The sequence below is a fragment of the Salminus brasiliensis genome, chromosome 15 (assembly GCF_030463535.1).
Source record: "Salminus brasiliensis chromosome 15, fSalBra1.hap2, whole genome shotgun sequence".
In the NCBI taxonomy this organism is placed as follows: Eukaryota; Metazoa; Chordata; class Actinopteri; order Characiformes; family Bryconidae; genus Salminus; species Salminus brasiliensis.
In genome coordinates, this window is record NC_132892.1 from 30,482,964 (window position 1) to 30,510,949 (window position 27,986).

The 27,986-nt window shown below is 40.6% G+C and overlaps 2 protein-coding genes across 2 annotated transcripts; both read right to left on the reverse strand.

Moving 5' to 3' along the window:
• On the reverse strand, positions 1–24,710 carry LOC140535523 (uncharacterized). The gene is made up of 7 exons (XM_072656922.1): positions 24,671–24,710; positions 23,148–23,819; positions 20,337–21,770; positions 11,264–11,791; positions 8,626–8,957; positions 3,854–4,445; positions 1–1,907 (listed from the first exon to the last, which is right to left on the reverse strand). The coding sequence occupies exons 1-7, from the start codon at positions 24,708–24,710 to the stop codon at positions 1–3; spliced, it is 5,505 nt and encodes a 1,834-aa protein (XP_072513023.1).
• LOC140535524 (GTPase IMAP family member 9-like) lies at positions 24,710–27,651 on the reverse strand. Its single transcript, XM_072656923.1, has 3 exons — positions 27,642–27,651; positions 25,660–26,282; positions 24,710–24,730 (listed from the first exon to the last, which is right to left on the reverse strand). The coding sequence occupies exons 1-3, from the start codon at positions 27,649–27,651 to the stop codon at positions 24,710–24,712; spliced, it is 654 nt and encodes a 217-aa protein (XP_072513024.1).
• Between the last annotated feature and the right edge of the window lie 335 nt (positions 27,652–27,986).

Below are 27,986 nucleotides of genomic sequence, written 5' to 3' on the forward strand. Positions count from 1 at the left end.
TCAAAGAATCACACATTTTGATTCAATTTTTAGTTCGCCAATTTCTGCTCGTAATGTCTGAATTTCCTCACTTTTTTGACCTTCAGTGAGTTTATAGAGATTCTCCAGTAGCTCATACCGTTTCTGATGTTCTTCAGTGAACAACAGGAAGTGTTTATTTTGTCTTTTATTGAAATCATTGAATTGCTCTGCCTGCTTCCTGGCAATATCTTCATATTTACTCTTCATGTCCTTCATTTCCTGATCATGTTTCTTTTCCAATTCCTCACGTTCCTTCTTCTCTCTAGTCATGCTTTCTTCCTCTCTCCTCTTAATGTTCTCCTGACATTCTCTTCGTATCTCCTCTTCTCTTTCCTGCAGTCTTTTTCTTTCTTCTTCTTGTCTTCTTCTCTCCTGCTCTTCCCTCCTCATTTTCTCCATCTCTGCTTCCATTGCACGTTTCTTTTTCTCGTACTCTTTGTCTTTTCGCTCACTTTCTTCCCTCCACTTTCGTTTCTCCTCTTCTCGCCGAAGTCTTTCTTCCTCCATATCCCTTTCAAAGTTCTCTCTCATTCTGTCTTGTTCTTCTAGTTTTGTTCGTAGCTCTTCAGCGTGTCTCTGCCTTCTCTGACGGTCCTCTTCCTTTACTTCCTTCTTCTGTCTTTTCTTCTCGTCTTCCCATTCCCTCAGTTTACGCTTCAGGCCCTCTTTTATCTCCTTCCTCTCGTGTTCAGCCTCTTTTATTCTTTTCTCCCAATCACTCCTGTCTTTCTCTTCTCGTTGTCTCCTTCTATCCTCCTCCAGATCTCTCTTTCTAATGTCTTCATCTTGTCTCTTTCTCAGATCTTCCATGGCTTGTTTTTGTTGATTTCTGAAATGTTCTTTATCTTGTTTGTATCTCTCTTCTCTCTTTTTGTCCTCCTCATCTCTCTCATTCAGCTGCTTTTCAAATTCATCTCTCTGCTTTTTATTCTCCATTTCTAACTCATTAATCCTGCTTTGCCATTTCTCCATTTGCTTTCTTATTTCTTCTGACCTCACTCTGTCCTCCATCCCCCGTTTCTTCTTTTCTATTTCATCTTTTTCCTCAAACTCTTTTTTAAGAGTTTCCATCTTTTCTTTATATTTTCTCTCTATTTGCTGTTTTTCGTAATCTGCCTTTTGTTTTTCTTCCTCCAGTCTTTTCTTCAGCTCGTCCATTTCTTGGCTGTATTTGGTTTTCAGTTTCTCTTTTTCAGCTTCAATCTCTTGCTCTTTCTCTTTCAGAATTTCCTCAATTTTCTTTTTGACGGACATTTCTGCCTCTTGGAACATGCTGTTTGTAAAGAACTGACTTGATGTGTTTGACTTCATCACAGTTTCAATCTGTGTCAGTAGTTCAGAGACTTGGGTGCGGTCGTTTTTTTCTCGGTTATTGAATAACACAATCCTGTTTCCACAGTCTCTGAGCATCTTATTGACTGGCTCAATTGTACACTTCTCTATGTACTGGTTTATTGTCTGATCTTCCAGGTCATCTGCTCTAGTGAACAGCACTATGCTGAACATTGCAGCCTTTGGACCAAAGATCATTTTTATCATATCTAAAGTGTCCACGTCATCTTTGCTGATTCTTCCGATGCTCAGTACAATGATGAACGCATGGGGTCCAGGTGCTGACATCGAGATGCACTTCACAATTTCTTGCTGTATTTCTTCCTCTGACAGTGTGGCATCAAACAGGCCTGGAGTGTCAACAACAGCAACTGTTCTCCCCAGCACCTCACCAGTTCCTTTTTGGCAAACGTTTGTCACAGAATTCATACTGGCTTCAGTAACAAATTCCTTTCTTCCCAGGATAGTGTTTCCTGTTGCACTCTTTCCATTCCCAGTCTTTCCAATCAACACCACTCGTAAGCAACTGGAAACCCGTTGCTCCTCTTCATCACCTGAAGAAAACATTAGTAGTAGTTATTCATTATGTTGTGATTCTACAGTGTTCAACTAAGGTAAGCTTCTTGAATACATCTCACAGTGCTGCTGTGAATCATTCACAAATGTCTATTTCTGTTTAAAATTTGACTTACAATATTGTTCAGATCTTCATCTTATCTAACACAACCTAAAGAGAAAGTTTTTTTTTATTTACTGAGCAGTGAACAGTCCCTGGGACGTGCAGAGATTCTGTGCGCGTTACCGGCGTGTTCAGGTCAACTCAACAACAAAGTTTGCGGTTCATGTTCAGGCGAGGCTCTAGAGGCAAGCGAGGTACGTTCGCTTCCATTTAGTTCCAAGGCAACCTACGTTCAGGGCAGCACGGCTAAGTCAGGTTAGGTCGGCCTTGCCCTTTAGTCTAGTGACTCTAGTTCATGGCTCATGTTCAGGCGAGGTTCTCTGACTTCCTCTAGAGGCAAGCGAGGTACGTTCGCCTCCGTTTTGGTTCCAAGGTGACTTACCTTCAAGGCAGCACGCTGCACAGCCAGGTTCGGTCGGTCTTTCCCTTTTGTTCTAGCAGTTCCAAGGCAACGCACATTCAAGGCACCGCGCTGTAAAGTCAGGTTGTTCGGCCTTGCCCCTTTTGTCTAGCGGCTGGTTCCCCAGCCTCCCCCCTCTTGTTTACATAGCAACTCTGCCCTTTTGTCCTGTTACCCCCCGTTGCCCAAGCACAGCTTGTGGTTCTATGTTCAGGTCCCTTCGTTGGTTCTACCCTAGCTACGTACTGTTCTCCACGTTCAGCTCCCTGCTCCTCCCAGTCCCAGGTTTGTTATGTTTGCCATCTCGCTTGTCATGTTTTGATTCTGTTCACTATTTTGCCCTCTGTTGCTGCTCACGTTTTTCATACCCCTTGTGTTTGTGCTTGTTTTGGTTAATAAACCAAATTTGCTTTGATTTCCGTCTCTGCGAGTGTTCATCCCTTCAGGTCTGGCCTCACACGCCCTGACAGGTCTACAAATGGATACATTTCAGCACAACTGTTACTCCCCCATGGAGTGGTAAAAAGTGTGTGGTGAATGGTATTATGAAAATTAAATTTGAGTCCACCATCAGGCAAGCACTGAACCGAATGTTGTGCATGGCAAAATAGCAAAGAGTAATCTCTCCAAAACAAAACTTTCTGTCTGAAGATTACTTAATGACATGGACAAGCCAACAACTTATTGGAAAAATGCTCTGTGGACATGAGAAGCGTGATGTTTACCAGAAATCAAACACTGCATTTCAACATAAGAACCTCATCCTGACTGCTAAGCATGGGGGTATCGTGCCATGGTTTAGGACTGCATTGTTGCTACAGGTTTGCCATTATGGATGGACCTATAAATTCTACAATGGCAGTAAGGCAATACTGCACAGGTGGTTGGAAGACACAAAATGCCAGTAAACCCTGGATGCAAACATCCAACCATCTGTTATAAAAGAAGCTGAACAGAGGAAGGCTTCTATAACAGGATAATGATCCAAAACATACCTAAAAATCCACTGTCTAAATATCATAGAAAATATGTGAATAAATCTTAGACAAGCTGTGCAGCAAGGCAATCCAACAACATTTTAGAACCAAGAGGTTCAAAGGAGAGTGGAAAAATATCCAACTACAAGAACCAAGAAACATTTAGCTACAAAACGCATGTGAGCTTTCTGCTAAAGTCCTGTTTAAGTCCTAACTCTGCTGGTACCCAACCTTTGCCCAACCTATGTTCAGGGTGACGTAAACTCTGTGTTCATTCCATAAAAATAATTATACTGAATTATAGACAGTTATAAACACAGATTCATCTTATTTTGTCTGCTTATGTAACTATAAAGCAACACACTGCTTTTAAATATAACTACTGAATCCTACTTCTGAAGAACTCTGAGGGATTGCTTGAATGAACATAGTCAAAGCACCTACCTTCTGACTGGAGCTTCCTCCTTAACTCCTGGATTTCCTTCTCCTTTTTGCTCAGCTCTTCTTTATGCTCTTCCTCCACTTCACGTCTGACTCTTTCTTCCTGAGCCCTCACATACATGTCAGGAGAATACGGCTGTGCTTCTATCTTTTTTATAATATCCTCCAACAGCTTTTCACCTGCTTGTTTGGAGGATTTCCTCAACTCTGTTTTCACTATTATGTGTCTCTGATCACACACAGCAAGAAAGTCCCTTATTTCTGTGTTGTGTTCAGGAAACTCTGTGACAGGTTGACTGATCGCATGCTGGGTTGTGAATAGGACTATTAAATTGTCTTTCACTCTGGAGCTGAAACTGTCCTGAATCTTCTCCATTTCTCCTTTGTGCTCATCAGTGAGGGGACCAACAGGAACGACGAAGAGGAAAGCATGGACTCCAGGGTCACAGAGAGAGACACAGTGGAGAGCTGCATACTTCACTTCCTTCTCTTGAGTGTAGCAGAGAGCTGGTATCTCCACCAGGGTAACTGAGCGTCCAGACACTACTCCATCTCTCCTCACACACGTTAAGCTGGGCTCTGGACTGCGCTGGCTCTGGCCCAGTATGAGATCTGATATGGAGGCTTTCTGTGCTCCATCATGCCCACAAAGCACCAAGTTCAACCTCTGAGACACTGAATAAGAAAAACATTAGTATTAGTCAGGTTTAGAACAGAGACGTTTACAATTTAAGAACGAGAAACTCACATAAGTGAAAAATACAAATGATGTAACGATATTCAGTAATTTAATCCATTAATGGTTAGATACACATACACTGTAAAGTGTTGAGTTTACAACATTGGGAAAGCAATTGCCTAACTTTTGTTTAAGTATAAAGTCAATTTTAGGTTAAGTCTACAAATTAGCTTTTAGGCTGATTATTCTTTATTAAAATAGTGGATACATTATGAAGATCATGATCAAGTAATGTTTACTAGAAATTTGCAAATATTTGCTATTTAGTTCCTTTTAAACACAAATAAAATGTCAGTTTAATCAAAAACCTTATCACCTTTAAAAAAACTGTATTTAGAAACATTATCATTTAAATTGTGGCCTACTAAGAACTGAATTATTCATGTATTTCTGTGTAAATAAATAAACTGTATATGTAGTGATAATACTGCAGCCACATTCCCCTCGTTAACCTCATGCACAACACCTGGGACTGTGGCTACAAAAGCTCTGTGCAGTCATGAACTCTGCCGTGAATTCGCAGAATCATTTTGGGTCTGGAGGTTTTCATAGCCAGCTCTATTATTTTCTTTCAGTGCCATGTTGCTTGTGCTCTGCTTGTATTGTTTGTTAGTTTTGTCCCTTAGTTTGTCCCTTAATTTGCTACCTTGCTTTATCTACCTTAAGCTGCATCTTGTGTTACCCTGCCATTGTTTATTAAAGTCTTGCATCATACCATTCCCTGCAAGTGTTTCCTAGTTTGTCAGACCAGGCATGACAGAGACGTGCATTTCCAGAAGAAAATGCAGTGATTGTGCAGCTGAAACCATTCCTAGGTGAATTCTAGGCGATTTCAATGGCTGCTGCTATGCTGTTCTAAGTGGTTGCTATACTGTTTTTAAGTCATTGATATGCTGTTGCTAAACAGTGCCTACAGTATCCCAGGTAGAATCCCAACTGCTGTGCAGTTGATAAGTTGCTTAGAATGGTCTTGCTAATCAGTTTTTCTGCTGTTCCAAGTGATTGTTATGCTTTTGCTAGGCAGTTCCCATGTGTCCCAGGCAGTTGTTTCGATGTTGCTAGATGAAGTTGTTATATGGTGTGGTGCTGCTAGCTAATTGCTATGCCATATATGATGGTGTGCAGTATGTTGCTAGGAGGTTGCTCTGGTATTCAAGAATCACCTAGAGACAACAGATTCCCGGGAACTGCTGGATTTCACAATGATCTTGCCATCTTCTTTGAGAACTCACTGTTTGTTTACTCCATCTTCAGAACCACAAAGCCTTGGTGTAGTCATGAATGACCAGTTATCGTTCTCAACTCATGTTGCAATTCTAACTCGGTCATGCAGATTTTTCCTTTTTAACATCCATTAGAATTAATGCATCTAGGCTTTTTTTATGTCCTGGCACCAAAGTGTTGGAACGATGCTAAGTTAGTTTCAAGTGGTTCCAATGCTAAGTTGTTGTTAAATGTTGGTGAGGTGCTGCTAGTGAGCTGCTATGCCACATATGATGGTTGCAAGGGTATCGCTAGGAGGTTGCTATGCTATTTAAGGTGGTTGCTATATGGCATTTATAATATCCCACATGGCTGCAAGGGATATTGTAGACTAGGCATACTGCTATCATTAAAAACATTTGCACCCAAATCTAAACCATTGGTTTCTATGAGATAAAAATTTGACCAAAAATTGCTATGTGGAGTCTGTACATCAAATCAAAATGCGGTATAGAAGTACACCATTCCTGATAACTTCTATAACAGAATAGTGACCCAAAACATATCTAAAAATTTCAGTGGCATGTCCTTCACAATACCCTGATCTAAATATCATAGAACATTTGTGAAAAGACCTTAAACAAGCTGGGCAGTAAGACAACCCAAAAACACCTCAGAACTAGAGGCCTTCTACAAATAAATGTGAAAAAACATCCCATAAAAAATAATGACACTTAATCATAGACTGTAATAAACACTGATGAATCTTGTTGTCCACTCATATACAGTAGATGAAAAAAGTATTAAACACATCACCCATTTTCTAAGTAAACATATTTCTAAAAGGTGCTATTGACTAAGTAGACATGAAAATAAAAACGTAGCTGTCCATAAATTAAAGTTGTGTGTATTAATGAGAAATGATACAGTAAAAAGTATTGAACACATGAAGAAAGAGAGATGCAAAAAGCCATGGAAAGTCACAACACCAGCTGAAATCTATCAGTGATTAGAAAGCAATCCTGCCACTTAGTGCAAATTAATATCAGCTGCTTCAACTGATGGCCTTTAAAAAGCTGTCTCAATACCAAAGTACCACACAAGAAACATTTCATAATAGGTAAAACCAGTGAGCTCTCTCAAGACCTTTGTAACTTTATTGTTGTAAAACATGCGGATGGCACTGGTACAGAAGACGTTCTAATCTACTAAAGGTCCCAGTGAGCATTGTTGGGGCCATAATCTGGAAGTGGAAAGAACATAATTTCTTCAAAAAAACAGCCACGACTAGGTGCTCCCCGCAAGAGTTCAGACAGAGGAGTGAAAAGAGTAATCAGAAGAAGTGTTCAAGAGCCAAGGACAACCTGTGGAGAGCTACAGAAAGATGTGGAATCAGCAGGTACTAAACAATAAGTAATGCACTCAGCCACCATGGCTTGTACACAGGCTCACCACGTAAGACTCCATTGCTGAGGAAAGGCAGGTTGAAGCACGTTTGAAGTTCCCTCTCAATATTTAGATTAAGCCTGATGTCTTGCCTGCCTCTGTTTTGTGTTACCATGTGCTGCTCTGTTTGTTTCCTGTCTGTTCTAGCCCCTCCTGTTCATTAGTGTTCCCACCTGTGCCTCCTCCCTAGCCACGCCCCTTGTTTGTCCCTGTCTATAAGTACCCCTTTGTTTCAGCCTTCCTCTGTCTGGTCTTGTGTATGTTAACATGTATATGCTTCCATGACGTGGGAATATCCTGGTGTGGTGCTGTTTTTCAGCACTGACATGCTTCATATAATTGGAGGAAGAATTAATGGATAAATGTACCACGCTCTTGATAAAAAATCTGCTGCCATCTACCAGGATGATGATGAGACAAAGGTGGACATATCAGCACGATCCCAAACACACAGTCAAGAAAACTAAAAGCTGCTAGGATGGCCCGGCCACTCACCCGACCTGAATCCAAGTCAAGTCATGTGGCTTTTATTGTCATTTCAGCTCTGTACAAGTATATAGTGGAATGAAATTACGTTTTCTCCAGAACTAGGGTGCAACATGGAACAAAACGAGAACAAAAACAAAACATTGCAGCCTGCAGAAAGTGCAACATGCAAGACAGTACAATAAATACTCAATTCTGGGTATTAAGTGTAAGGTGCCTAGATATTTAACAGATATACAACGCACATGAAACACAGCAGGTACTGAGGTAGTAAAGTGTGGAATATATAAATAGAATAAATGCAAACAGGTTAAAATGCTATGGATTGTGCGGGTTCATAGATTTTCAATTGAAATAAAGTTCAGTTCATAGAAGGAGCACACATAAGCTTCAGGATTTGAAGAGTGTTTGTGTGGAGGAATGAGTCAAAATCACACCTGATTTTCCATATTGGAGGTGTCTTGAAGCTGTTATCACCAACAATAAATTCTGTGTTTAATACTTTGAAAAAGTGAACTGAAAAACCCTGGGTTGCTTTAATGAATATAAAGTCAAAGCACCTACCTTCTGACTGGAGCTTCTTCCTTAACTCATTTTCCTTCTCCTTTTTGCTCAGCTCTTCTTTATACTCTTCCTCCACTTCATGTCTGACTCTTTTTTCCTGAGCCCTCACATACATGTAAAGAGTATATGGCTGTGCTTCTATCTTTTTTATAATATCCTCCAGCAGCTTTTCACCTGCTTGTTTGGAGGATTTCCTCAACTCTGTTTTCACTATTATGTGTCTCTGATCACACACAGCAAGAAAGTCCCTTATTTCTGTGTTGTGTTCAATAAAATGTGTGACGCGTTGACTGATCGCATGCTGGGTTGTGAATAGGACTATTAAATTGTCTTTCACTCTGGAGCTGAAACTCTCCTGAATCTTCTCCATTTCTCCTTTGTGTTCATCAGTGAGGGGACCAACAGGAAAGACGAAGAGGAACGCATGGACTCCAGGGTCACAGAGAGAGACACAGTGGAGAGCTTCATACTTCACTTTTCTCTTTTGAGTGTAGCAGAGAGCTGGTATCTCCACCAGGGTAACTGAGCGTCCAGACACTACTCCAGTTCTCCTCACACACGTTAAGCTGGGCTCTGGACTACGCTGGCTCTGGCCCAGTATGAGGTCTGATATGGAGGCTTTCTGTACTCCATCATTTCCACATAGAACCAAGTTCAACCTCTGAGACACTGAATGAGAAAAACAACATATCGTATTAGTCAGGTTTAGAACAGAGACGTTTACAATTAGTTAGATGCACATACACTGTAATGTGTTGATTTTACAACACTGGGAAAGCAACTGCCTTACTTTTTTAGGGTATAAAATCAATTTTAAGTTAAGTCTACAAATGAACTGGTTATTAAATAGTGGATACATTTAGGATCGAGTAATGTTTACTAGAAATGTACTTATATTTGCTGTTTAGTTCCTTTTAAATACAAATAGTTGGACAACAGTATACAACAGTTTATTCAAAAACCTTTGTACCTTTTGTAGTAATGTTCATTTTGAATGAACATTACTACAAACTTGTAATAAACATTGTAATGTTTCATTTCATCTTGCTAATCAGTGTCTCTGTTGTTTCAAGTTTGTGCCATGCTGTTGCTAAGCAGTTGCTATGTATCCCAGGGTGTTGCTAGGATGTTGCTAAGTTGTTGTTAAATGTTGGTGGGGTGCTGCTAGCCAGTTGCTATCCCATAGATGATGGGAGAAAGGGTGTTTCAAGGTGGTTGCTATGTGGCAGCTATTATGTCCCACATGGTTACAAGCGTGTTGCTAGGTGGTTGCTATGCTATGTAAGGAGGTTGCTATGCTGTAGTTATAATATCCCACATGGCTGCAAGGGTGTTATTAGGCATACTGCTATCATTAAGAACTTGCACTCAAATTTAGACCATTGGTTTCTATGGGATAAAAATTGGACAAGAAAACTTTGCTACGTGGAAACTGTACATCAAATAAACACCTTCCTGAGCAAACACCTTAAAGTTCTAATATTTGTCTCTGAAACTGGGGGGTTGATTTGGCCGGCAGAAACATGGGAGAAAAATAGCACAGTCACTAATAAGATTGAGTATTACACACCCTCGTTATCTTGTTTACCACCACAAGTGAGTCTCTGCAACAGACTTCCAAGTCCTCCTCCTGGTTCTGGAATAAAGCATAGTAATGTGATTATTACAGTTTTCTGTAATAATGCAGTTCTAATACCTGATTTATTGCAATAAATAAATCAGGTATTTAAAAAAGGATTATGGTATTTTGAGGGCCAGAGGGAGGGGGAGGCTAAAACTAATTTAAATAATTAAATAATTACCTCAACAAATGAAACTGTTTCCCTTGATTTTAACTGCATTTTTTCTGCACTTACTTTTCTTTCTCTGTGTTGTTGATTCAGTCTCTCTCTGTTCTGTTGATTCAGGGTCTGTCTGTGTTGTTGATTCAGTGTCTCTCTGTGTTGTTGGTTCAGTCTTTCTCTGATCTGTTGATTCAGTCTCTCTCTGTTCTGTTGATTCAGTGTCTGTCTGTTCTGTTGATTCAGTCTCTCTCTGTGCTGTTGATTCAGTCTCTCTCTGTTCTGTTGATTCAGTGTCTCTCTGTGTTGTTGATTCAGTGTCTGTCTGTGCCGTTGATTCAGTGTCTCTCTGTGCTGTTGATTCAGTCTCTCTCTGTGCTGTTGATTCAGTGTCTGTCTGTGCTGTTGATTCAGTCTCTCTCTGTTCTGTTGATTCAGTGTCTCTCTGTTCTGTTGATTCAGTGTCTGTCTGTGCTGTTGATTCAGTCTCTCTCTGTGCTGTTGATTCAGTCTCTCTCTGTTCTGTTGATTCAGTGTCTCTCTGTGCCGTTGATTCAGTCTCTCTCTGTTCTGTTGATTCAGTGTCTCTCTGTGCTGTTGATTCAGTGTCTCTCTGTGCTGTTGATTCAGTGTCTGTCTGTGCCGTTGATTCAGTGTCTCTCTGTGCTGTTGATTCAGTCTCTCTCTGTGCTGTTGATTCAGTGTCTGTCTGTGCCGTTGATTCAGTGTCTCTCTGTGTTGTTGATTCAGTCTCTCTCTGTTCTGTTGATTCAGCGTCTGTCTGTGCTGTTGGTTCAGGCTCTCTTTCTGCTGTTGATTCAGTGTCTGTCTGTGCCGTTGATTCAGTGTCTCTCTGTGTTGTTGATTCAGTCTCTCTCTGTGCTGTTGATTCAGTGTCTGTCTGTGCCGTTGATTCAGTCTCTCTCTGTGTTGTTGATTCAGTCTCTCTCTGTGCTGTTGATTCAGTCTCTCTCTGTGCTGTTGATTCAGTGTCTGTCTGTGCCGTTGATTCAGTGTCTCTCTGTGTTGTTGATTCAGTCTCTCTCTGTTCTGTTGATTCGGTCTCTGTCTGTGCTGTTGATTCAGCGTCTGTCTGTGCTGTTGGTTCAGGCTCTCTTTCTGCTGTTGGTGGTCGAGGCTTTTGCTGTTCTGTTGCAGGTGGAGCCATCACAAATTCCTCCCATTTAAGGTGACCTCCTCCATTCTCTTCAACCATCTTCTCCATCAGCTCCACAAGAGCAGACGGACTGCTTCCACTTCTAAAGTCAAAATGCCAGTTACTGAACTCTGCTATGATCTCATCAGAGACATTCTCTTCATCTGGATCTACACTGCTGCCGGGTTGCGTCAGCACTATGGTGTATTTACAGGCCTCCTCAGATAAAGACCGGAGGATGAAATTCAGCTGTTTCCTGTCTGCCTCAGTGAAGTCGTCTCGCTGTAGGACCAGAACTAGAACATGAGGTCCAGGAAGACACAGAGACATGCACTCTCTCACTCGCTCATCCAGTTCCTCGTTAGAGAGTTCAGTATCAAACAGGTGAGGAGTGGTGACGAGGCTGAAGCTTTTTCCCTTCACGTTTCCTCTTGCTCCCTCACTGCGGTGAGGAGGAGTTTCAGCATCGAACGCATCTCTTCCCAGAATGAAGTTTCCCACTCTTCTGTTTTCCTGGTCGTTCTTCCCCAGCAGCAGAATCTGCACTGCGTAATGACAGCGATACTCTTAAATCCACAATATTTCCCACAATTTCATGCAAATTCAAAAACACTCTAATGGTTAATGGTCCAACTTATGATTTCTGAAGAACAGAACATGTAATTGAAAGAATTCAGTGTAGTAAATCCAGAGAGTAGGAATTCAGTGTAACTTACTGAATGGAGGCTGGTTTAGACTTTGCGTCCTCCGAGGTTGTAATGGATCTGTGCCACAAACAGGAGTTACGAGTTACTTTCCCATGTACTAATGTTATGCAGCTGTGACATCTAATTCTAGGTGGAAGGCCACATTAGGTCTCTATCTGTAAATCTAGAAGCATTCCAACAAACTCCAACAAACCAAACAGCAAATCCTTCAACATTAATATATTACTACATTACCTGAAAATGAGCATCTGGTTATAAAGACACACATTATTAGTTAAAAACGTTCCAGTTTGCACTGAATTTCACATTCCTCCAGTGATTTCACATCTGTTTGAACTGCACACTTCACATCAGTCTACTCCCTCTACTATAAAGTCAACACTGGTTTTGGTTTGAGCCTGTCATACCTGCCTCTGTTCTGTTCTGTCATACCTGCCACTGTTCTGTTCTGTCATACCTGCCTCTGTTCTGTTCTGTCATACCTGCCTCTGTTCTGTTCTGTCATACCTGCCACTGTTCTGTTCTGTCATACCTGCCTCTGTTCTGTTCTGTCATACCTGCCTCTGTTCTGTTCTGTCATACCTGCCTCTGTTCTGTTCTGTCATACCTGCCTCTGTTCTGTTCTGTCATGTCTGCCTCTGTTCTGTTCTGTCATGCCTGTCTCTGTTCTGTTCTGTCATGCCTGCCTCTGTTCTGTTCTGTCATACCTGCCACTGTTCTGTTCTGTCATGCCTGCCTCTGTTCTGTTCTGTCATACCTGCCTCTGTTCTGTTCTGTCATACCTGCCACTGTTCTGTTCTGTCATACCTGCCACTGTTCTGTTCTGTCATACCTGCCACTGTTCTGTTCTGTCATACCTGCCACTGTTCTGTTCTGTCATACCTGCCTCTGTTCTGTTCTGTCATACCTGCCTCTGTTCTGTTCTGTCATACCTGCCACTGTTCTGTTCTGTCATGCCTGCCACTGTTCTGTTCTGTCATACCTGCCTCTGTTCTGTTCTGTCATACCTGCCACTGTTCTGTTCTGTCATACCTGCCTCTGTTCTGTTCTGTCATACCTGCCTCTGTTCTGTTCTGTCATACCTGCCACTATTCTGTTCTGTCATACCTGCCACTGTTCTGTTCTGTCATGCCTGCCTCTGTTCTGTCATGCCTGCCACTGTTCTGTTCTGTCATACCTGCCACTGTTCTGTTCTGTTCTGTCATACCTGCCACTGTTCTGTTCTGTCCTGTCATACCTGCCACTGTTCTGTTCTGTCATACCTGCCGCTGTTCTGTTCTGTCATGTCTGCCTCTGTTCTGTTCTGTCATGTCTGCCTCTGTTCTGTTCTGTCATGCCTGCCTCTGTTCTGTTCTGTCATGCCTGCCACTGTTCTGTCATGCCTGCCACTGTTCTGTCATGCCTGCCTCTGTTCTGTTCTGTCATACTTGCCTCTGTTCTGTTCTGTCATACCTGCCTCTGTTCTGTTCTGTCATACTTGCCTCTGTTCTGTCATGTCTGCCTCTGTTTTGTGTTGCTGTGTGCTCCAAAGCTCTGTTTGCGTCTTGTCTGTCCTAGCCCTACCTGTCCATTAGTGTTTCCACCAGTGTCTCCTTTGTAACCACGCCCCCTGTTACTCTCAGGTGTTCCTCATTATCCTCTGTATAAGTTACACTTTGTTTCAGTTGTGCCTTGTCTGGTCTTGTGCATGTTTGTGTTCATGATTGTGGGCGTTCATGTTTTTGTTTGTTTTGTTTTATATTTCTATATTAATAAATATCCTGTGTGTCCGCCTCCGTCTCCAAGTGTGAAAAACCGTGACAGAAGACCAGACCCGCAAATGGATGTAGCAGGTAATCCCTGGGCCAGATGCGCTCTTAGGAAGGAGAAAGAGCCCTTCTCCACCCGAGGCTGCAGGAGACGGTTTTCCCTGCAGGAGAGGGTTCCCGGGTTCCCGGGTCTCTCCCTCATTTGAAGGTTTTCCCCTATGGAATGGGGAGGACTTTGAGGCAGAGATAGGGCTTGGTGCGGTTAGTCTGAGGGCAATGTAGACAAGGCTAACCGGGGAGCCTGGCATGAGCATCCTAGCTAGTGGGACATTTTTTACTTTCTCATGTACGTGCCCATTGCACCAGAGGAGGCTGTTTAAGCTCCAGCGTCTGTGCCCAAGGTCCCAGCTCCAGTGTCTTCGTCCAGGCCTCCTGCCTCTGTTCCTGTCCCAGCAGTGGTGTCTGCATCTGCTACAGGGCAAGCAGTGCAGGCTGCCCCTGTTTCTGTTCCGGCAGTGGTATCTGCGCCTGCTACCAGAGCCGGCCCCCAGGTCGTCTGCTCCAGTGCCTATGGCTCCCAGGTCGTCTCCCCCAGTGGCAGCGAAGAATTTGGTATGACAGCGGTTCCCAATCTTAGTCTGGAAGTAACCCTAACTCTGAATCCAAATAATCAGTTCATTAACAAGCCGTGTGTGTGTGAGAAAACCCTAAAATGTCCAGGGTGAGAAACTATGCTGTTTTATTTTTGCCTCTACTCAGGAATGATCACTCTGTGTCACCAGTGTTTGATATTAAATGTATTTATTTATAATGTATCAGTGTTTTATTATAAAACTGTTGTTTTTACTAGTAATTACACCTGATCAAATACCACTGGCTTTAAATGATCTAATGAACTGTGATTTATAGAAACAGGTCAGTATTAATACATTTCAGTACATTAAATAAGTAAGTAAGTAAGTAAGTAAAGTTTTCACATATAAAAGGTGCTGAATATGTGGTTAAACCTCGTATAGACTCTGGTAGTAACTCACTACTATCACTGTCTCTGTCTATAAGACACACTGCTGAACTGCATTAAACACTGGACTGGAACAGGCTTCTCTTTTTCATTACTCATTATTTTAAAATGATTTTAATTGGGTTTTACAGAAACTGGATACTTACAGATACTCGACGCCATTTCTGGGGGCTTTTGGAGCTGAAATCTAAAGTGGAATCCGGAAACTTTCAGCAGCTCCCTCTCCGAATCACAGGATCTGGTGTTTATAGTGTAGACTATTATTTATCCTCACATTTAGTCTGAAAGCTCATCTTACATCTGACTTCTAAATATAGCGTAATCTGAAGCCCTGGGTCCGCCTCTCTGATCCAGGGTCTGTCTGTGGCTCTGTCTTCATAACTTTCATAACGACATATTCATATTTATGATCATAAATAACAGTATTGTTGAGTGTTACCTGGGTTTAAACCTACACTGGGATCAGTTCACTCACTGTATGTGCTCCTGAGCACTTGGGGTCTACGCCTAATTCCTAAACTCCATTTCTGCGTCATTACAATTCACACATCTGCCACTAGATGGCGCTATAGTATCATCAGCGGCTCTTACAGCGCTGTCTCTTTACTGATGGTTTGCCAGGTAAGTAAGGTAAGGCAAGACGACTGTAAGCACACCTTCAATTCAGATATTTTAATATTCCAGTGAAGTACACTGAAGTTATGCAAAACTATAGTCGATATTTATCGAAATATGATATTATTTATGTAAACAAAATAGTACAGATGTAATGTACCCTTCTCACCAACGATTGCTGTTGTTTATTCTTGTAAGAATTATTTCAGCCCTTAGATTACTGCTATAATACACAGTACACACAAATATATCATACCATTAATTATGCTTATTCATAACACATGACATCATCTTTTGATAAATACATTAATTAATAATAAAAAGACAGAAAAAAGTATATTACTGAACATAAATATACTCTTAATATTATAATTAAAACGACTGGAATCCAATCAGGATACTTCATACCCTTATTACTGTGATTGACAGGTGTTTGAACCAATCGGCGTCCTGTATTGTCCCACCAACGGCCAATCGTTGGTCAAACTGAGCAGGTTCAGCTACGGGTCTGGGGAGGAGGGGGCGGGACAGGCAGTTCTCCAGTGTTTTGTAATTAGTCTGCGGTAGACATTTAAAACTACTGCGGTCATTTAGCACTCGCTGTTCCCTGTTGGTCCTTTAAAAATCTCAAATCCCTCGTTTGAAGCCAACACGGCAGCTCTGATGATCTGTAAACCATACCCCTCACCAACTACCTGGTGAAATGAGCTGAAGATCAGCGAATGAACGCAGCGGGTCACGAGCCGGAGTCTCCGTTTTTAAATGAAAGCGCTCGCGAGTTCAGTTCTGAGGTAAACCGTTGAGAACCGTTGGAGCTCCGAGCTTCGCTTAGGCTCTTTCAGGTGAGACCAGTGTGTTTAATAACCCTCAATATTTACTCATATTTAATGTAGAGTTCAGCTGTTTGTGCTGCTTTTTACACAGTAACATTGGTTGAGACTGGATATGTAGAAATACTCAAGTATTTGAACTGTTTAACGGGCTTATAAGTTACAGCTCTGTTCAGAAATCGTCAAGTAAACACAGATTTAGGAGCTGCTGGTGTTAAATATTAAACCCACACAGATTAAGACTAATGAAACTATATATTATCATGTTTATTGAGGGAAAATCCAATGTTCAAATGAGCTCACTACAATTTCCTAATTTAACCACATTCCTCAACGACTTCTCATCAGTCTGTTCCCACTGGGGTAGATGTAGTAGATGTAGTAGTAGGAGTAGTAGATGTAGATGTAGTATTAGTGGTTGACAGTAGATGTAGCTAAGAGTAGTAGTAGATGTAGTAGTAGATGTAGCTAAGAGTAGATGTAGTAGTAGTGGTAGTAGATGTAGATGTAGTAGATGTAGGAGTAGTGGTTGACAGTAGATGTAGCTAAGAGTAGATGTAGTAGTAGTGGTAGTAGATGTAGGAGTAGATGTAGCTAAGAGTAGATGTAGATGTAGTATTAGTGGTAGATGTAGTAGTAGTGGTTGACAGTAGATGTAGCTAAGAGTAGATGTAGTATTAGTAGTAGATGTAGTAGTAGATGTAGTATTAGTAGTAGATGTAGTAGTAGATGTAGTATTAGTGGTAGATGTAGTCGTAGATGTAGGAGTAGATGTAGCTAAGAGTAGATGTAGATGTAGTATTAGTGGTAGTAGTAGGAGTAGATATAGTAGTAGTAGATGTAGTATTAGTAGTAGATGTAGTAGTAGATGTAGTATTAGTAGTAGATGTAGTAGTAGATGTAGTATTAGTGGTAGATGTAGTAGTAGATATAGGAGTAGATGTAGTAGTAGATGTAGCTAAGAGTAGATGTAGATGTAGTATTAGTGGTAGTAGTAGGAGTAGATGTAGTAGTAGTAGATGTAGTATTAGTGGTAGATGTAGTAGTAGTGGTTGACAGTAGATGTAGTATTAGTAGTAGATGTAGTAGTAGATGTAGTATTAGTAGTAGATGTAGTAGTAGATGTAGTATTAGTGGTAGATGTAGTAGTAGATGTAGTATTAGTGGTAGATGTAGTAGTAGATGTAGTATTAGTGGTTGACAGTAGATGTAGCTAAAAGTAGATGTAGATGTAGTAGTAGTAGTAGTTTTAGTAGTAATAGATGTAGTATTAGTAGTAGTAGATGTAGGAGTAGTTTTAGTAGTAGTAGATGTAGTATTAGTAGTAGATGTAGGAGTAGTAATAGTAGTAGTGGATGTAGTAGTAGTAGATGTAGTATTAGTGGTAGATGTAGTAGTAGGAGTAGATGTAGTATTAGTAGTAGTATTAGTAGTAGTAGATGTAGCTAGGAGTAGTAGTAGTAGTAGTAGATGTAGTATTAGTAGTAGTAGTAGTAGTAGATGTAGCTAGGAGTAGTAGTAGTAGTAGTAGATGTAGTATTAGTAGTAGTAGTAGTAGTAGTAGATGTAGCTAGGAGTAGTAGTTTTAGTTAGAAGTAGTTTTAGTAGTAGCAGTATTAGTACTAGTAGAAGTAGTATTATAAGTAGTAGTGGTAGTAAAATTAGAAGTAGTTTTAGTAGTAGCAGTAGATGTAGCTGTAGAAGTAGATGTAGTAGTAGAACAAAAAAGTAATAGTAGTAATAGTATTCGTACTTTAGGAGTTTTCTAATATTATACTACCACTTAAAATCTTAGATGACGTCAGGTGGATCAGACGTCCAATGGACCACCACCATCACTGTTTTCAGTCTACCCGAGAGGCTGGCCTGCACCTACGTCCCAGACCTTTTACTGTCATGTCACTGATGATATGTACAGCTGTGGCCCAAAAGAACCAGAGTTTGACCTCCCTGTGCCAGTACAGTTCAGAAGGAATTGTACAATTATATTACGCTTGAGTGAAACACAGACAACATTTGGAATAAATCCATTTTTTAGTAAATTAAAAAGTGTGGACATAAAATGATTAGGAACATTATTTAAAACATACATACAGCATCCATAATGGTGATCATCTCAAATCACAGAAAAGGCTTTTTAGACTAATTAAATCATTAGTTTTAATTTTAGGGACATCTGATCACATTATTTAAACACTACTAAAATGTTCAGATTAAATAATAAGCAAACAAAATAAAGGATAAACACAGTCTGCATATACAGCAAACTGTGCCGATGAGACACAGGGTTACATATGGACAAACGAAGAGGAGGCAGGACAGATAAACACTATAAAAGTGGAATGGATTAAAAGTATCCATTATTATTTATTGATTATGTTATAATCCATTACACATATTTATGCCATATTTGTAATATAATCAGTCATTGTTTAGGCAAACATGATTATTAAAAAGTAAACATCTTACTGATTTTAATTACACTCACCAAAAACTACCACTGGTGTGTTCAAAGAAACATGAAATTACTGTCACACAAAAACCTTGTATCTCCATTTTTGCTGTTTTTGACTCTGTCATAATGTGAAGCAGTTGTTGTTGGTAGTAGTTCTTTACATTTGTAAGGGCTGGCTCCAGGGCTCAGCCACCTCGGGCCACCAGAGGGAGACAAAATGTATCTTCTGGAGCCAATCAAGCCCAACACCTGGGCTAAGGGCTTCATTGGGGAGAGACACAGACACACATTGCTGTCACGAGGACAGCCGGGCAAAGGGTTGAGAGCTCTTGCTCTCCCCTCATCTTTGCTCTTCCCATGACTCTTGAGTCCTCTTTAAAAAACCTGCACTCCAGTTAATTTTCTTCTGTGGGTCCTATTAACCACTAGCTCACCTAGTAAGTAGGTTGTGCTGTAACCAACACTAGGTTTGATTCCCTTCTCAGGGTGAGCCACTACAACTTTTTGTGATGAATGGACCAATAGAAATGCTCCACAATGACTTGGAATAAAATCTTTTTTTTATTGACTTCCTTTGAAGAAGAAGGAGAGCTGGGCAGGGAGGGATCAGATGGTGATGCCAAGACGAGGAAGATGACTCCACCTTTCCTTCCCAAAAGCCTAGACCTCCCAACACCGCCGACATGGGCTCTCAGGCTGACAGCAACCTGTATGAGGTGTGTAAACGGGCCGCCGCCAAACTGGCCATACCGTGGTTAGGTGCACTTAACGAAGATGGGACCTTTATGATTAAAAACAGCTCCCCCACCTCAAACCCCCTGTCAGGGCCCTGTGTAGTATATAGATAGGACAGCTGGTTTTAGGAGGTACGATCAGCTTTTTGTGTCATAAACTCTTTTTAAAGTTACCCTTGTCTTGTCAGCGGTTGTCACACTGGATTGTGAGTGCTATTGCTGTGGCATACGAATGTAGGGCTTACAACTACAAAGGGACATGTTTGCACAATCCTACAGGCTGCATGTTTCAGGTTCATTCCTTGCCCAAGGTAATTCCCATAGTGAAACACCTCACTCTGTTATCAAATTACCAGGAATTACGTTCAGTAACCGAAACATTTTTCCACCTCCTGTAAAGTTTCTATTTTTGGGAGATGAGGATTTTCATACAGATGCAGCAGACTGACATTAGGTTAGAATGGTTTTCTTGTTGCAGAGTACTACTTTTATGACTGGAGCATCATTTTGGACTTCTCAAGCAATCACACAATTTGATTCAATTTTTAGTTCATCAATTTCTGCTCGTAATTTTTTAATTTTCTCACTTTTTTGACCCTCAGTGAGTTTATAGAGATTCTCCAGAAGCTCATACCGTTTCTGATGCTGTTCAGTAAACAACAGGAAGTGTTTTTGTCTTTCATTGAAGTCATTGACCTGCTCTGCCTGCTTTCTGACAATATCTTCATATTTACTCTTCATGTCCTTCATTTCCTGATCATGCTTCTTTTCCAATTCCTCACGTTCCTTCTTCTCTCTAGCCATGCTTTCTTCCTCTCTCCTCTTAATGTTCTCCTGACATTCTCTTCGTATCTCCTCTTCTCTTTCCTGCAGTCTTTTTCTTTCTTCTTCTCTTTTCTCGTCTTCTTGTCTTCTTCTCTCCTGCTCTTCCCTCCTCATTTTCTCCATCTCTGCTTCCATTGCACGTTTCTTTTTCTCGTACTCTTTGTCTTTTTGCTCACTTTCTTCCCTCCACTTTCGTTTCTCCTCTTCTCGCCGAAGTCTTTCTTCCTCCATATCCCTTTCAAAGTTCTCTCTCATTCTGTCTTGTTCTTCTAGTTTTGTTCGTAGTTCTTCAGCGTGTCCTTGCCTTCTCTGACGGTCCTTTTCCTGTAGTTCCTTCATCTGTTTTTTCTTCTCGTCTTCCCATTCCCTCAGTTTACGCTTCAGGCCGTCTTGTATCTCCTTCTTCTCGTGTTCAGCCTCTTTTATTTTCCTCTCCCAAGTATGCCTCTCATCCACTTCTTCTTTTCTCCTTCTATCCTCCTCCAGATCTCTCTTTCTAATGTCTTCATCTTGTCTCTTTCTCAGATCTTCCATGGCTTGTTTTTGTTGATTTCTGAAATGTTCTTTATCTTGTTTGTATCTCTCTTCTCTCTTTTTGTCCTCCTCATCTCTGTCATTCAGCTGCTTTTCAAATTCATCTCTCTGCTTTTTATTCTCCATTTCTAACTCATTAATCCTGCTTTGCCATTTCTCCATTTGCTTTCTTATTTCTTCTGACCTCACTCTGTCCTCCATCTCCTGTTTCTTCTTTTCTATTTCATCTTTTTCCTCAAACTCTTTTTTAAGAGTTTCCATCTTTTCTCTATATTTTCTCTCTATTTGCTGTTTTTCATAATCAGCCTTTTGTTTTTCGTCCTCCAGTCTTTTCTTCAGCTCGTCCATTCCTTGGCTGTATTTGCTTTTTAGTTTCTCTTTTTCAGCTTCAATCTCTTGCTCTTTCTCTTTCAGAATTTCCTCAATTTTCTTTTTGATGGACATTTCTGCCTCTTGGAACATGCTGTTTGTAAAGAACTGACTTGATGTGTTTGACTTCATCACAGTTTCAATCTGTATCAGTAGTTCAGAGACTTGGGTGCGGTCGTTTTTTTCTCGGTTATTGAATAACACAATCCTGTTTCCACAGTCTCTGAGCATCTTATTGACTGGCTCAATTGTACACTTCTCTATGTACTGGTTTATTGTCTGATCTTCCAGGTCATCTGCTCTAGTGAACAGCACTATGCTGAACATTGCAGCCTTTGGACCAAAGATCTTTTTTATCAGCTCTAAAGTCTCCACATCTTCTTGGCTGATTCTTCCGATGCTCAGTACAATGATGAACGCATGGGGTCCAGGTGCTGACATCGAGATGCACTTTACAATTTCTTGCTGTATTTCTTTTTTTGACAGTGTGGCATCAAACAGGCCTGGAGTGTCAACAACAGCAACTGCTCTCCCCAGTACCTCACCAGTTCCTTTTTGGCAAACCCTTGTCACAGAATTCATACTGGCTTCAGTAACAAATTCCTTTCTTCCCAGGATATTGTTTCCTGTTGCACTCTTTCCATTCCCAGTCTTTCCAATCAACACCACTCGTAAGCAACTGGAAACCCGTTCTTCCTCTTCATCACCTGAAGAAAACATTAGTACTAGTTATTCATTGTGTTACTTTACAATGTGTTCCTCAGGTAAACCTCATGATTAAAGTTTAAAGTGCTGCTCTAAACCCTTTACAAATTCTGTTTAAGATTTAAGCTATAATTTGGTCAGATCTTCATCTTATTTCTCTCACTACATGAAGAGAATGACACAAGTTATGTAAATTAATTTCCTGAGCAAACACTGAGCATGTCCAAATAATGTGCAGCTCTAGGAATATTGGTGTAGTTTTGGTGTAGTTGTAATCAGGTACCAGCAACATCTACAGGAAAATATCAGATTATCCATCTGTTGCCTGAAGCGTAACTGTAAATGGGCCAAGAAAAAGATACTAGGCACACAAATATGTCTAAAAAGAAATGGCAGAAGCAGGAGAAAATCCCCATTTTGAAGTCGTAGGACTCTAAAAAGAGTCCTCCACCCAGTATTGCAAAATTAAACCCGATTATCGAAATATACTATAAATATATATACTTTTTTTCAAATGTATTTAATGTTGGATAATTCTAAAATAAAATAAAATAAATAAACTTCTATTATAAACTATAATATATTATTATGATGATTATCATGTTTTTCTAGTTTAAGAACTTATGATAAAGATCTAATGACATTAAAAAAACTGAAATTGTAAATGAGTCACAAGCTTTCTAACAACATGTTATCATTTAATGAAGAATAAGTATGAACACAACACAAATACATACACAAATACAATATTTTCCAATAAGTACTGCCATGCCGAAGGTGCTTCTGTGATCTAAATATCATAGATTTGTGAGTAGATCTTAAACAAGCTGGGCAGCAAGACAATCCAATAACATTTTAGAACTAGAGGCCTTCTACAAAGAAGAGTGGGAAAACATCCAACTACAGGAACCGAAAGACATTTAGCTACAAAAACCGTGTGTGAGCTTTCTGCTAAAGCTGGTGTTAAAGTCCGGACTCTGTAAGGTGGCCAACCTTTTTTTTTTATGTTGTGATGGAAAATTTCAAAATATTATGTTTTATATTTGATTAGCTACAGAGGGAGTGTTTACTACTTCTCAATTACAAAAAGATGTAATTTGACCAAGGGTGCCCAGTCATTTTTATTGGAATCTGCGGTCACTGTGGCTTCCACTGGACACTGCTGATGTAAATTGAAAGCAGTGTTCATACTGTTCAGGTTGATTTAAATTATAGACAGTAATAAACACTGATTAATCTTATTTTGTCTGTGTGTATAACTATATTGCAATACACTGCTTTTAAATATAATATTTGACATTCTTTGTTAATACAGTGTCCAGAATCAATGCTGAAGAACTCTGAGGGATTGCTTGAATGAACATAGTCAAAGCACCTACCTTCTGACTGGAGCTTCCTCCTTAACTCCTGGATTTCCTTCTCCTTTTTGCTGAGCTCTTCTTTATGCTCTTCCTCCACTTCACGTCTGACTCTTTCTTCCTGAGCCCTCACATACATGTCAAGAGAATACGGCTGTGCTTCTATCTTTTTTATAATATCCTCCAACAGCTTTTCACCTGCTTGTTTGGAGGATTTCCTCAACTCTGTTTTCACTATTATGTGTCTCTGATCACACACAGCAAGAAGGTTCCTTATTTCTGTGCTGTGTTCAGTAAACTCTGTGACAGGTTGACTGATCGCATGCTCTGTTGTAAACAGGACTATTAAATTGTCTTTCACTCTGGAGCTGAAACTGTCCTGAATCTTCTTCATTTCTCCTTTGTGTTCATCAGTGAGGGGACCAACAGGAACGACGAAGAGGAAAGCATGGACTCCAGGGTCACAGAGAGAGACACAGTGGAGAGCTTCATACTTCACTTCCTTCTCTTGAGTGTAGCAGAGAGCTGGTATCTCCACCAGGGTAACTGAGCGTCCAGACACTACTCCAGCTCTCCTCACACACGTTAAGCTGGGCTCTGGACTGTGCTGGCTCTGGCCCAGTATGAGGTCTGATATGGAGGCTTTCTGTGCTCCATCATGTCCACACAGCACCAGGTTCAACTTCTGAAACACTGAATGAGAAAAACAACATATCGTATTAGTCAGGTTTAGAACAGAGACCTCTACAATTAAGAACGAGAAATTCACATGAGGAAAACTGCCCCCTTCACTGGACACCAAGTCTAAAAGTCTGAACATTTTAATTAACATTTAAATTGTGGCCAACTAAGAGCTGAATTATTGATGTATTTCTGTGTAAACTGTTCACATAGTAATAATATAGGGGTGAGAAACATTTCATTTAAAACTAGAAACGTGCATTTCCATAAGAAACTGCAGAATAATCATGCAGCTGAATTGTGCAGGTCAATTCTAGGTGGTTGCTAGGCAGTTGCTATACTGTTTCAACTAACAGTACCAACTGCATAGAAATTATGGTTGGTAAGTTGCTTACTATGGTCTTGCTAATCAGTTTCTCTGCTGTTCTAAGTGGCTGCTATGCTGTTGCTAAGCAGTTGCTATGTTTCCCAGGGTGTTGCTAAATGGGTGTTTTTTGTTTAATGGGGGTGGGGTGCTGCTAGACAGTCGCTATCCCATACATGATGGTTGACATGGTGTAGCTAGGTGATTGCTATTCTGTTCAAGGTAATTGCTATGTGGCAACTATGATCTCCCCACATGGTTGCAATGGAGTTGCTATGTGGTTGCTATGCTATTTAAGGTGGTTGCGATGTGGCAGTTATAATTTTCCACATGGCTGCAATGGTGTTACTAAGAATACTGCTATTATTAAATTTAGACCATCGGTTCCATTGAGATATGGCGGAAAAGAACTTGCCTGTCTTGAAAACTGGGGCATTGATTTGGCCGTCAGAAATCTGGGAGAAAAATAGCTTTGCACAATCATCCATGTAATACTCACCCAAGTCATCCTGTTTACCACCACGAGAGAATATCTGCATCAGGCCTCCAAATCTTCCTCCTGGTTGTGGAATATAAATCATGAGCATAGTAAGGTGATAATTACAGTTTTCTGTAATAGTGCAATTCTAATACCTGATTTATTGCAAACAGTGATTAATTTCAACTAATGAAACTGAATTTTTGTGACATACTTTTCTTTTTCGGTGCTGTCGCTCTCTGTGCCGTTGATTCAGAGTCTCTCTGTGCTGTCGATTCAGTCTCTGTCTTTTCAGTTGATTCAGTCTCTGTCTTTTCAGTTGATTCAGTGTCTGTCTGTGCCGTTGATTCAGTGTCTCTCTGTGCTGTTGATTCAGTCTCTGTCTGTGCTGTTGATTCAGTCTCTCTCTGTGCCGTTGATTCAGTCTCTCTCTGTGCCGTTGATTCAGTCTCTCTCTGTGCCGTTGATTCAGTGTCTGTCTGTGCTGTTGATTCAGTGTCTGTCTGTGCTGTTGATTCAGTGTCTCTCTGTGCTGTCGGTTCAGTCTCTGTCTTTTCAGTTGATTCAGTCTCTTGTGTTGTTGATTCAGTGTCTGTCTGTGCTGTTGATTCAGTGTCTCTCTGTGCCGTCGATTCAGTCTCTCTCTGTGCCGTCGATTCAGTCTCTCTCTGTGTTGTTGATTCAGTCTCTCTCTGTTCTGTTGATTCAGGGTCTGTCTGTGTTGTTGATTCAGTCTCTCTCTGTGTTGTTGATTCAGTCTCTCTCTGTGTTGTTGATTCAGGGTCTGTCTGTGTTGTTGATTCAGTCTCTCTCTGTGTTGTTGATTCAGGGTCTGTCTGTGTTGTTGATTCAGTCTCTCTCTGTGTTGTTGATTCAGGGTCTGTCTGTGTTGTTGATTCAGTCTCTCTCTGTGTTGTTGATTCAGGGTCTCTCTGTGTTGTTGATTCAGGGTCTGTCTGTGCTGTTGATTCTGTCTCTGTCTGTGCTGTTGATTCAGCGTCTGTCTGTGCTGTTGGTTCAGGCTCTCTTTCTGCTGTTGGTGGTCGAGGCTTTTGCGGTTCTGTTGCAGGAGGAGCCATCACAAATTCCTCCCATTTAAGGTGACCTCCTCCATTCTCTTCAACCATCTTCTCCATCAGCTCCACAAGAGCAGACGGACTGCTTCCACTTCTAAAGTCAAAATGCCAGTTACTGAACTCTGCTATGATCTCATCAGAGACATTCTCTTCATCTGGATCTACACTGCTGCCGGGTTGCGTCAGCACTATGGTGTGTTTACAGGCCTCCTCAGATAAAGACCGGAGGATGAAATTCAGCTGTTTCCTGTCTGCCTCAGTGAAGTCGTCTCGCTGTAGGACCAGAACTAGAACATGAGGTCCAGGAGGACACAGAGACATGCACTCTCTCACTCGCTCATCCAGTTCCTCGTTAGAGAGTTCAGTATCAAACAGGTGAGGAGTGGTGACGAGGCTGAAGCTTTTTCCCTTCACGTTTCCTCTTGCTCCCTCACTGCGGTGAGGAGGAGTTTCAGCATCGAACGCATCTCTTCCCAGAATGAAGTTTCCCACTCTTCTGTTTTCCTGGTCGTTCTTCCCCAGCAGCAGAATCTGCACTGCGTAATGACAGCGATACTCTTAAATCCACAATATTTCCCACAATTTCATGCAAATTCAAAAACACTCTAATGGTTAATGGTACAACTTATGATTTCTGAAGAACAGAACATTTACATGTAATTCAAAGAATTCAGTGTAGTAAATCCAGAGAGTAGGAATTCAGTGTAATTTACTGAATGGAGGCGGGGTTAGACTTCGCCTCTTCCGAGGTTGTAATGGATCTGTGCCACAAACAGGAGTTACGAGTTACTTTCCCATGTACTAATGTTATGCAGCTGTGACATCTAATGCTAGGTGGAAGGCCACGTTAGGTCTCTATCTGTAAATCTAGAAGCATTCCAACAAATCCTCCAATGTTGAGATATCACCGCATTACTTAAAATGAACATGCTGTTTTTATTCATACAAATATTATTAGTTAAAAACGTTCACTTTTTGCACTAAATTCCAAATGATTCCAGTGTTTTCCAGCTGTTTTAAACTAAACTACCAATTCAAAAAAGATTCACTACATTAGATCTGACCATCAGACTGCACACTTCACATCAGTGTACTCCTTATACTTTAAAGTCAACACTGGTTCTGGTTTGAGCACTATCGTATAGCCCACCGGTGTGAACATTGTGAAAAATTATTTTAGTCTTTATGTAGATATTTCATATGGAATAATGGTGACATTCAGTACAGGAACTGTATTTTGCTGAACTAATAACAAACTTTCATGTAAAACCAATCAATAACTTACCAAAAATGTTTGGCCCTTTTTAAATGTTCTGTTATCGGTGAAGAATTCAATATGACAGCGGTTACTGATCCTAGTCCTGAAGTAACCCTAACTCTGAATCCAAATAATCAGTTCATTAACAAGCCCTCTCTCTCTGTGTTGGTGTGTGTGTGTGTGTATAAAACCCTAAAATGTCCAGGGTGAGAAACTATGCTGTTTTATTTTTGCCTCTACTCAGGAATGATCACTCTGTGTCACCAGTGTTTGATATTAAATGTATTTATTTATAATGTATCAGTGTTTTATTATAAAACTGTTGTTTTTACTAGTAATTACACCTGATCAAATACCACTGGCTTTAAATGATCTAATGAACTGTGATTTATAGAAACAGGTCAGTATTAATACATTTCAGTACATTAAATAAGTAAGTAAGTAAGTAAGTAAAGTTTTCACATATAAAAGGTGCTGAATATGTGGTTAAACCTCGTATAGACTCTGGTAGTAACTCACTACTATCACTGTCTCTGTCTATAAGACACACTGCTGAACTGCATTAAACACTGGACTGGAACAGGCTTCTCTTTTTCATTACTCATTATTTTAAAATGATTTTAATTGGGTTTTACAGAAACTGGATACTTACAGATACTCGACGCCATTTCTGGGGGCTTTTGGAGCTGAAATCTAAAGTGGAATCAGGAAACTTTCAGCAGCTCCCTCTCCGAATCACAGGATCTGGTGTTTATAGTGTAGACTATTATTTATCCTCACATTTAGTCTGAAAGCTCATCTTACATCTCACTTCTAAATATAGCGTAATCTGAAGCCCTGGGTCCGCCTCTCTGATCCAGGGTCTGTCTGTGGCTCTGTCTTCATAACTTTCATAACGACATATTCATATTTATGATCATAAATAACAGTATTGTTGAGTGCTACCTGGGTTTAAACCTACACTGGGATCAGTTCACTCACTGTATGTGCTCCTGAGCACTTG